The 11,200-nt window shown below is 50.1% G+C and overlaps 1 protein-coding gene across 1 annotated transcript; it reads left to right on the top strand.

Moving 5' to 3' along the window:
• The first annotated feature begins 3,727 nt into the window (after window positions 1-3,727).
• Window positions 3,728-10,938, top strand: BPIFA1 (BPI fold containing family A member 1). The gene is made up of 9 exons (XM_032295248.1): window positions 3,728-3,785; window positions 5,443-5,617; window positions 5,776-5,932; window positions 7,492-7,599; window positions 7,922-8,074; window positions 9,085-9,169; window positions 9,759-9,822; window positions 10,186-10,261; window positions 10,792-10,938. Exons 2-8 carry the CDS (start codon window positions 5,458-5,460, stop codon window positions 10,224-10,226), a joined length of 768 nt encoding a protein of 255 aa, XP_032151139.1. The 5' UTR covers window positions 3,728-3,785; window positions 5,443-5,457; the 3' UTR covers window positions 10,227-10,261; window positions 10,792-10,938.
• The last annotated feature ends 262 nt before the right edge of the window (window positions 10,939-11,200 follow it).

The following is an 11,200-nucleotide window of genomic DNA, read 5'->3' as shown; positions in this document are numbered from 1 at the left end:
TTTTTTTTTTTTTTTTTTTTGAGACAAGGTCTTACTCTGTCACCCAGACTGGAGTACAGGGGCACAATCTTGGCTCACTGCAACCTCCACCTCCCAGGCTTAAGCAATTCTCCTGCCTTGGCCTCCCGAGTAGCTGAGATTACAGGGGCAAGCCACTACCACTGAGCTAATTATTGTATTTTTAGTAGAGACAGGTTTTCACCATGTTGGCCAGGCTGTTCTTGAACTCCTGACCTCAAATGGTCCACCCGCCTTGGCCTCCTAAAGTGCTGGGATTCCAGGCGTGAGCCACCGCGCCTGGCCAGAATGATCTCTTGATTGACAAAACAACCTGAGCAAAGGCTTCAAACACAGTTGCAACCTGAGAAGCGGGAAGGAAAGGAACCACCTAGGGTTTCTGAGAAACACATGGAGAGGGCATTGACGTCACCAGTGTGGGAAAACCTCTTAAAATGTTCGTGGTGTGTCCTTCCACCTGTTTCCAGGTGCCCTGAGACCCTTCCCCTCTTCAGGGCATGGAGCCTGCAGTCCCTGTGGCCTCAAGGAAAGACGGTTTCCACAGAAGGAGAAAGGAGGCTCTTGAGTTTCAAGAGCTTGGGTTTTTGATAAAGTGGGAGTGACAGAGAACAAAACCAGGTGGTTGCCAGCAGGTGGGGACAGGGTGTGACCGCAGGGGACCCATGAGAGTGCTTTTTGGGAGGATGGAACTGTTCTGTACCCTGATTATGATGGTGGCTGACTATACCTGTGTTAAGACTCAAAGGACCATAACAACAAAAGAAGACGTCAATTTTACTGTAATGTTTTTGTTTTTATAATCTTGGCTTTTGACTTGTTAGACTCAGGGCATAGGAGAGTCTGAGAATAGCACACACGTAATGTGTTGAAGCAAGACCAGAAAATGCGCTTTGTTGGGTTGCTGAAGTGTGAGCGTCCAGGAGAACTGGAAGGAGCGTAGTTCTGGTGGGTTCTGATGATGCCTCAGGCCCTTGCTGCTTCCAGGAAGACCTGGCCATGGAAGGAGGGGAACAGAGGCCCAGGCACGTGTATGGGATCCAGGGACAGAGGGTGTCCATGTCCCCGCTCCCTCCCAGAGCTGGGAGAGGGATGAGACCCCAGGGAGAGAGGGGTCACCGGAGGGTGTAGGTGGATCCAGGCAGGTGAGCTTGGGCAGTCCCCCACAGGCCTGGGTCAGGCCCGAGGAACTGGTGAACAGCAGAATGATTCTGTGTCTTACAAAGGAGTTGAAAGTAAATGCTAAATCCAAAGGGAACTTTCACCAGGAGGGAAGTATGGTGTCTCTGCAATCTAGGGGCAGATGGCACGTGGCTGTCTCTGTATTGTCAGCTGAAAACAGGGACAGGCAGCCTCCTTGGCACAAACGAAGCCCGCGGCGCAGACATGAAACCCCAGGGGGAAATGGGGACATTTCCGTTACTGAGCAAAATGGCATTTGAAATGGTAAAGTATAGATAAATCAGAGAGCTGTGTGAATGTCCGAGTTTGCGAACTGTGAGGCAGATTTTATTCTCCCCATTTTACAGATAAGGAAACTGAAGTCCAGGGGACTGAAGTGACCTGCCCAGGGTTGGAGGATTTGAACCAGGGCTGTTTGAGCCCAAATTCACCTGCTTCCTGATGCAATTCAGACACAGCCTCCCGACCTCAAACCAGAGGGTGTAAGCTTTCACTAACTGGCTGCACAAACTCAACTACTTCCTTGCTTTGTCTGCCTCAGTTTCCCCACAAGGATAGTAGCAACCTGACCCAACCCACAAGAGTTATATGATGGAACCACTGTGAGGATGACTGCCATGTACAAGACATGGGCAGAATCCAGCAAGGACCTCGAATGGATAACTAAGTTCAAAGCCACGGCCCTAAACCCTTGGAGGCACCACCCAGACTCTGGAGAGCAGTGGAGCAGGCCGGCAAAGGCCTAGTGTGAGGGAGGCAGTGTGGCCCACTGATTACCAGGGACTTAGACAGACATGGAGGGTGGCGGGGTCAACTGACTCCAACTCACTCATTGTGTGTCCCCAGGAAGCAGTCACCCTTTCTGATCCTGAGTCTCCTCATCCAACATATGAGAGACAACAATACCATATACCAATACCAGCATATGAGAGGCAACAATACCAATACTACTGAAGAAGATGGGGTTCAAATATGGAGAGCACCTGGCATGCAGTCAGTGCTTAATAAATGCACATTTCTTCCTTCTCTCTCCACTTTTGCTTATAAGGTGTTAGGTTTTGCAGGGTAAGAACTGTTCTCACTGGTCCAGGACCTTGGCCTGCTAAACAGACTCCAAAGGCCCCAGTGGTGGGGAGAAGTGCTGATTACTCCATTTAGGGAAGGGAAGAAGAAAGGGTAGGCTAGAGATCAGGATGCCACAGGATCCCTCAGGCCTGGGAACCTGGAGAGACTTTTCCAGGATATAAAAAGGGAAGTGGCCAGGCGCAGTAGCTTATGCCTGCAATCCCAGCACTTTGGGAGGCCAAGGCAGAGGTCAGAAGTTCAAGACCAGCCTGGCCGACATGTTGAAACCCTGTCTCTACTAAAAATACAAAAACTTTACCAGGCGTGGTGTCACTCACCTGTAGTTCCAGCTACTCAGGAGGTTGAGGCAAGAGAATCACTTGAACCCAGGAGGCAGAGGTTGTAGTGAGCAGAGCTCGTACCACTGCACTCCAGCCTGGGTGGCAAAGCAAGACTCCGTCTCAAAAAACATAAAATAAAAATTAAATGTAAATTTAAAAAATAAAAAGGGAAGCATGAAAACATGAAGTTCACAGGTGGGGAAATCAAAACTGCCGGCAAGTGTGGAGAGGCACCTCCGCCTCTCAGTGCAGTGACTCGGGGAAATGACCCGAGTGTGGATGTCACCCCAGGACAGCAGTCCATCTCTGGACAGCTCGCCTCACACTCAGCCTCAGTTTCCCACTTGCAGAACAGGAGTACTCATTCCCGCCTCACGTGGGGCTGGGAGGATTTTGTGAGATGCTGCATGCGAACGCCACAGCAGGCCAGGTGTACAGCAGGAGCTCGGCAAGTGTGTGCCGTTAGCCTTGTTTTTGTTGCTTTCGTTCTCCAGTGAGTTGCATTCTAACTCTGCTGCATCCTCTCTGGGTCTTTGGGCACTTGTCTCCACTGGGTCTCGGTGTCCTCCTCTGTAAAAGAGGAGCAGTAACTTCTCCCTCCTGGGGTTCTCATGAGGACGGAGAGCTCCTGACCTGCAGTAGGGGCTCTGGAACAGGAGACCCATGCCCTGGAATTGAGACACAGCCCAGTTGTAGAATGCAGTGTGACTCTTTTGACACTTTAGGAGAAAGAATCCTCCCATTGGAGCCAAAAAAAAAAAAAAACAAAAAACAAGACCAGGAGAGGAAAGGGAACAAGAGATGAGACCGAGGTCCCTTCCTGGGCTTTGACTGGCTGCTCCTCTCAATGCTCCGAGCTACCTTGGGAGTGTGGGTCCCTAACCTTGGCTCCGCTCAGCAAACCATAAAGTCTTGAGTAACATCCCATCTCAGGTTTTTCTCTGTTTGTCTTGTCGACCAAATAGCTTAACTGTCCCACCTGCTAATGTGATTGGCAATTATTTACTTTGGAGAGCCCTGAAAGACACCACCGGATTGCAGAATTCTCGATTATCTCGAAGCCCATCACCCAATCACACGCTTCCTGGTCCCCACACTATAAAAGGGGCTGCCTCCTCAGCAGAAGTGAGTCGGGGAGAGAAAGGAGACCGGAACAGCTGCTGAGACCTCTAAGAAGTCCAGGTAAGATCCATCCATTCTTTGGCCCCACTGCTATCCTTGACGGCAGGGATCTCAGGCTCCTCCCTGTGGGGCAGGCAGACTGTACTCAAGATCACTCCCTGGGGGCTGTGCGAGAGAAACAGACCCAGCCAATGTCAGGGATGTGGGGATGGCCATTCACTCTGCTGTCCTAAGGGACCAGTAGCATTGATACAGAAATGAGCACTATTCATGCCCTAAATCAAAGCCCTTAAGGCAAAAGGTTTAACTTGGGGTTACCAATGTGGATACAGGTGATTCAGAAACCTCCTAAAATTCTTTACCCAATTTTATACACTTTGATGCATTTTTCTGAGACTAGGCTCTTCAGCTTCCATTGGATTCATAAAGTATCTGTTGTGCGAAAGAGATTCAGAGGCCCTGGTCAAAGTTACCTCCCTAAGATGGGCACATCTGGCTCTTTGGACCAAAAGACCTTTCATATCCAGCCTTCTACCACAAGGATGGAGCTTTAGCTGAGTCAGCCAAAAGATGGAATTTTGCACAAAGCCATCAGTTGTCTCCAAAGTGTAGGTCCTAGCCCTAGCTCTGGACAACTTTGCTGGCTGCCAAATAGACCTGTGAGAGGTCTTCAAGCCAGACCTCAGGGATTGCCCAGAATTCCATCCAGGGCAGCTTCAAGAAGAGAATGGTGTCAAAACGATAGAATGCATGTCTATCAGGGAGGGTTGCAGGGAGACCTGCCTTCAACCACAGCTCTACCATCAATTCATCATATGATCTTGGGAAAGTCACTACCCCTCTCTGGTCCCCTGGTTCTTTGCATGCGATGAAGACTTTGGATGGCCCCAGGAATTCCCCAACACAGGTCTGCCTGAGATGGTGGCTGTGGCCATGCGACCCCTATATTGTGTGACTTTCAAGGGCATCCACAAACCATCATGGCCTGAGCTCAGGCCAAAGGACTGAACAGAGATGTTGCAAAACAGCTCAGCTCTTCAGCATTTGCATGTTTAACCTTTCTCATTTGCTTTGTCTGAAGAGCAGCAATGATTCAAACCATTCAGGCAAGTCCAATTGGAGAATAAATCTGATGGTTACTTAATTCAACAGAGCGTTCACATGGCTCTAGCTTCTAATCCTCTCTCCACTGCGTACTTGTGAACTTGGGGAAAGTTACCCACACTCAGTAGTACATAAGTGGGTTTCAAGAGGGGATGGGAGTACGTTTGAAACTTCCAGCTGCAAATTCACTTGATATCTGTGAGACTTGGTTTCTCTTACTGAAAAATGAGACAAGTGACCTGTGGGCAAGATGGAGTGAGGTGAGACTGGCATTCTTGGCAAGGAGAAAAAAACCCTCTTCCTTGGAATGTGGTGGACCCAGATACCAGTGGGGCTGTCTCTTTTGTAGACCCCTGACCAGCGGTCCTCACCTGTGCAATGGAGGTAACAGGTGCCCCTGTCTTAGGGGTGTGATGAAGATGAAATTGTGTAAAGCAGTCAGCCTGTTTCCTGGCAAGGAGAAATTGTTCAGCAGTGTTAGCTATGACTGGTCACCCCCTGGTGTTCTGGCGAGCAAACGCATGACAACCGCCCCCCCAGGTGGCAGGGGTAGGTGGCGGATAAATTCCTCTCTGATATCCATGCCATGTTGGACTTGTCATTCTGTCCACAGATACCAAGAGCAAAGATGTTTCAAACTGGGGGCCTCCTTGTCGTCTATGGACTGTTAGCCCAGACCATGGCCCAGTTTGGAGGCCTGCCCATACCCCTGGACCAGGCCCTGCCCTTGAATGTAAATCCAGCCCTGCCCTTGAGTCCCACAGGTCTCGCAGGAATCTTGACAAATGGTGAGTCTGTGACAACCTCTTTCAGGTAGGGGTGTGTGTGTGTGTGTGTGTGTGTCTAACCCTGCAAAGATGGGAGGGACAGGGCTGGATAGGGGAGGGAGCCTGAGGGTCTAGAATTGTCAGATCTGACCCCCAGAGACCCTTATGCCCATTTCCAGCCCTCAGCAATGGCCTGCTCTCTGGGGGCCTGTTGGGAATTCTGGAAAACCTTCCGCTCCTGGACATCCTGAATCCTGGAGGAATCACTTCCGGCGGCCTCCTTGGGGGACTGCTTGGAAAAGTGATGTCAGTGATCCCTGGCCTGAACATCATTGAGTGAGTTGTTCTAAAATAGAGCTTTGGTTTCTGCCAGGGAACCCGCCAGCCCCAGGCAGTGGCCTTGAAGCAGTGAGGGGGTGGCCTGAAGCTGGAACCAGGGTTCAGTTCTGAGACCATCTCCAGTCTGGCAGGGACACAAGTCCTCCCCAAACCAGCAATGCCCTCAGTTCTAGGCACGTCCTGAGGCCCCAGCATCTTCGGTAATCCTCAAGACAACCCTTTGAGGTCAATTTAATCATCTCCAGTTTGCAAATGGGAAAACAAGGCACAGAGATGCCTGTGTTCATACTGCTAGAGTGATGCCAAGTGAGTGAGGCTCTCACTCTACCTACCTAAGTCAAAGCCAAGGCTCTTCCCACTACACTGTGGTCATATTTTTCTCCCCACCTGTGAAATCCCATAAAACACAGATGTCCTTTGATGTAAGCAAGAGTGTAACCTTTCCACCTTGATGATATCAGTGTGATGAAGAACAGTGTGATGTCCACGGAAAGGTCTAACATGGTGTTTCCCGTGAGACATCCAAGAGCTCTCAAAGCAAAAAGCAAGAATGAAAGCTTGATGCCAGTGAGCTGGGAGAGCCTGGGTCCTGGATAGGATTGCATCAAAGCCATTTCTAAGATCCTACCCACCCAGGGTCTTGCTCCCTGACTTGGAGACAGATAAACAGACTTCTTGACTTTGATTTTCAAATGTACTTGTTGGATGACCTGGGACAAGACACTCTGTCTCTCTGTGCTTGGTTTCTCCATCTATAAAATAGAGTTGATAGAACCCACAGAGAAGTCTACTGGGAGGACTGGAAAAGGTGTGAATCACATGGCACAGTGGTTGGCTCAGTGAATGGCCTCACCCATCAAATAGCCTCCTGCTCGATGGGTGAGGCCAGAGGGCTGGCTTCTCCTGGAGACAACAGAGTGTGATGATGAATGGATAGTTGGGAAGATAGGACAATGGGAGAACGGCTTTCTCCCACGCTTTCTGCATGCTCCCTGACTCCCTGCTCCTCAACCCCCAGGATAAACATTGGTGATCAGCCACCTGACAAGTTGGGTGATTCCTACCCATAAATGTTTGTGCATATTCACTCCAGTTGCACCCACATCTTCTATTCATCCACTGACCAATGCATCCATCCAGTCATCCACCCTTCTACCTAATCACTTACTCTTCCATCCATCTACTCACACATCCACTTCCCGCCTTCCCATTAATCCACAGCCAAATCATATGAAGTAGCCACTTTCTTTGTAAGGCTCTGAGCTGGCATACAGGACATAAATATATTCCAGACATGGTTGATGTCCTGAATAACTCATAGACTGGAGATGAGGAAAGAGCCATGTGTGTGTCAGATCTGTTCCACGGAATGGGTGGGAAAAGACTGGTGTGTGACTCAGAACCCATGTGGCTTGGGCCACAAGACTCCCCTCCTGCCTCCCTATCCTGGGTGGGGAGCTCTACCTCTGGGAGGGGTACTGTTGGGTTAAAGATGGTTTCTGGGTTTGGAGCTAGAGGAGCTAATGTTTCCCCCTCCAACATTACTCCCTGGACAGTATGAAGGTCACTGACCCCCAGCTGCTGGAACTTGGCCTTGTGCAGAGCCCTGATGGCCACCGTCTCTATGTCACCATCCCTCTCGGCATCAACCTCCAAGTGAATACGTGAGTGGGTCCCAAGAGGGCACGGGAGGATGGCTCACAAAGGAAGACCCTGGTGACCATGGGTAGCCATAACGGGGGTATTGGAGTCTAACAGACCTGAGCCTCCAACTTCAGCTCATTTGCTGCTATGCTGAATGACCTTGGGTCACTTGGGAAACTCAGTTGACCTCTTGAGCCTTTGTCTCTCCTGATAGAAAATGACATAAGTACAACTGTGGGCAAGATGGAGTGAGGTGAGGCTGGCATTCTTGGCAAGGAGAAAATAATATTCTTCCTTGGAATGTGGTGGAGCCAGATACCAGTGGGGCTGTCTCCTTTGCAGGCCCCTGGTCGGTGCCAATCTGTTGAGGCTGGCTGTGAAGCTGAACATCACTGCAGAAATCTTAGCCGTGAGAGATAAGCAGGAGAGGATCCACCTGGTCCTTGGTGACTGCACCCATTCCCCTGGAAGCCTGCAAATCTCTCTGCTTGATGGGTGAGGCCAGAGGAGCAGCTTCTCCTGCCCAGAGATAACAGGGTGTGATGAAGGATGGATGGTTGGAAAGATGGGACAATGATGGAATAGATGAGTGAGAGGCAGAAAGGGTGGAAGATGGATAGGAGGGAGGGAGGGTGAAAAGGATGGATGGATGGATGGATGGATGGATGGATGGATAGATGGATGGATGAATGGGGGATGAATGGATGGATGGACAAGTGGATGGATGGATGAACTGACAGATGGTTTGATGGTTGAGTGGATGGAGAGAAGAATGAACAGATGGATGGATGGATGGATAGATAGATAGATAGATAGTCACTTATCCTATCCCTTCTTAGACCAAGCTAACTAATTTTATGCTGGATCTAGCAACAAGAAATTGGAGTTTAAACACTGCATATTATAAGGGAATGGGGATAGAGGGCTTCCTGTGTGAACCTGGGTAGTGCTTCTCCAGTTTAGGTCTAAGCTTACTTAGCTGCAATATGGAACTGCATTGTGGTTATTGATAGAATCTACCAAAATAATAGATGTGAAAGTGCTTTTCCCAGTAAGGGGTAAAATAGACATGGATCCTAACTAGGTTACTTATTTCAGTTACTTATTACCTGTCACGTGGGGAGACTATGTCATAACTGTTGCGCAAAAGTTGCCCACGTGGTTAACTTTTAATGAACACACACATTAAGCTTCACATGTGTCATCTCATTGGATCCTCATGACAACTACATACTAAGTAGTATTCATTCATTTATGGACTCTGCAAAGCCTTACTGACACCTGCTTTTTCTGAGAACCATGTGTTTATTCTACACAGACCTGTGTGTGCACTGCTGTACACAAACGTAACTCCCTTTCAATGGGACCCTTGCTGTCGGCCTGCCCGCAGGTGTAGATGGACAAGGCTCGGCTTCAGTGACTGAATGTTGAGACTGTAGGGTTCACAGTGGCCCCTCTGGAGCCTTCTCCGCACCAACTCCAGGCCCATGACTTTTCTCTTTCAGACTTGGCCCCCTCCCCATTCAAAGTCCTCTGGACAGCCTCACAGGGATCTTGAATAACGTCCTGCCTGAACTGGTTCAGGGCAAGGTAAGTGGGCAAGGTGGGCATCCTCTGATCCTTGGATTTGAGAGCTCTCACACCGAAAGAAAGCCCTGGGCTGAGTAGGTCTGAGTCCCCAGATTTGATAAGTAACTTCCATTCATCAATCTATTTGTCCATTGATCCATCTGTCCATGTTTCTTTTATACATCCTTCCAAATGCATCAATGAGTCTCTGCTCTAGGCAGGCCCTGCCCGTCCACACTGAAGCTGAAATGGATTGGCCCCTGTTCTGAGAAGTTGAGAAGTTCCCTGTCCAGCCTTCTATGACCACGGGCAGTCTTCCAGCCTACACTTGGGTGTCTTCTATAACCAGAGCCCTCTACTCTATTCAGAATCAGATGTGATGTCACAGAGGGAACGCGGGGCTTGTTGTGTGATTTGGGGCCTTCATAACATCCCTCATGCCTCCAGTTTCTCCTTCTGCCTGATGTGCTTGTGTGGTCATTGATCTGTGGAACTGCTGAGAATCACTTTCACACAGAAAAATGACAGGAAATTTCCCCAGAGAACCCCCTCTGGGGATTCAGCTGCTCCAGGGAACCACTGTGCCTAACACCCCTCTCTGCCCGGTCAGGTGTGCCCTCTGGTCAATGAGGTTCTCAGTGGCTTGGACGTCACCCTGGTGCATGACATTGTCAGTAAGTACCTACTTTCAATCCCTCTGTCCCCCAGGACAGGAGCTGCAACTTCCCCGAAGGAGTTTTTTCCCTGCACGCCCTGGGATGCTAGGTCCCTCTGGCCTCAACTCTTTCCATTTTGGGTTCCTTTTCCACCAGAATTATCCAGATAGTTTTGAGATAGACACCTTGTCTCCTGCCTCAGCCTTGACACTGAGGACAGCTGGGCTGGTTGGTAGAAGGAGGCCTGGCTTCCTCCAAGTATGCTGAACACACGTGGATTTCCAGAGGCCTCCATTCCCTGTCCCCCACCTCGAGGAATGTGGGGTCCTTCACATTGGGATCACAACTCTTGTCTGTTTTCTTGTTTGTTTGTTTTTCTAGACATGCTGACCCACGGACTAAGGTTTGTCATCAAGGTCTAAGCTTTCCAGGAAGGGGCCTGGCATCTGCTGAGCTGGTGAGTGCCGCTTCCCACTCACCAGGATTTTGGGGGCTGGCTCTTCTTCTCCTGGTAGAAGGCAGCAGGGGGCTTGGGATATCCAAAGAAAGAGACAAGCATCTACAGAGGCACACACAGGGCTGCAGAGAGAAACCCACAGAAAAGCTGGCAGAGGTGGAAGGATGCAGGCAGTACAGCAACACAGCTCCCAAGAGAAACACACACGCAACCACCCTGACACACGGCCACTGATACAGACGTATGCACTCTCACGCCAGCACACTCACACACATGCACACAGCGGCGGACTCACCACTCACAAGTACAGGTGGGTACACAGACACACGCTCGCTCACACACATGCACACAGAGCCCTGATCCTAGGCCTGATACCTTGCCCAGGGTCTCAGCCTCCTCCTGTGCCTTTGGGGCATGAGTTTAATGGTGAGCCAATACCAGTAACACTCACTGACCTTGAGTCTCCATCTTAATTGGGGTCTTCCCCAACAGAATCATTTCTTGCTGCTCAGTCCATTGCCTCTGCCCAGCTCCCCAGGGCTCACAGATGACTGGCCTATGAGCTGGAAGATGACATAGTTGCCTTCTCTCCGAGGAACCTGCTCCCCCTCCTTTCCCACCAGGTGTGTGTAACATCCCACGTGCCTCACCTAATAAAATGGCTCTTCTTCCGCATCGGGGGCCTTGTCATCCTTCATCATCATTTGAGGGCTCCTGGGTTGGAAAGAGCCTGGCCTGGGTGGTTGGGGCCATAGCACAGAGTTCGGCTTCTACTTTACAGATCTGAATAGCCTTGATCAGGTCATGGAGATGTTCAAGTGCGTGTGGATGTCAGAAGGCTGGCCCAGGTGGCCTTAGGAAGGGGGGATGAGGAGTTCAGGGTAGATGTAACACTCCAGGTACAGTTAATGACACACAAGCTTGCCACGCCAGGAGTGA

Source organism: Sapajus apella, unplaced genomic scaffold (assembly GCF_009761245.1).
Source record: "Sapajus apella isolate SASKATOON/1434 unplaced genomic scaffold, GSC_monkey_1.0 scaffold33, whole genome shotgun sequence".
Classification (NCBI taxonomy): Eukaryota; Metazoa; Chordata; class Mammalia; order Primates; family Cebidae; genus Sapajus; species Sapajus apella.
Note: the sequence above shows the minus strand (reverse complement) of the source record. Positions and strands in the feature narration are given on the sequence as shown.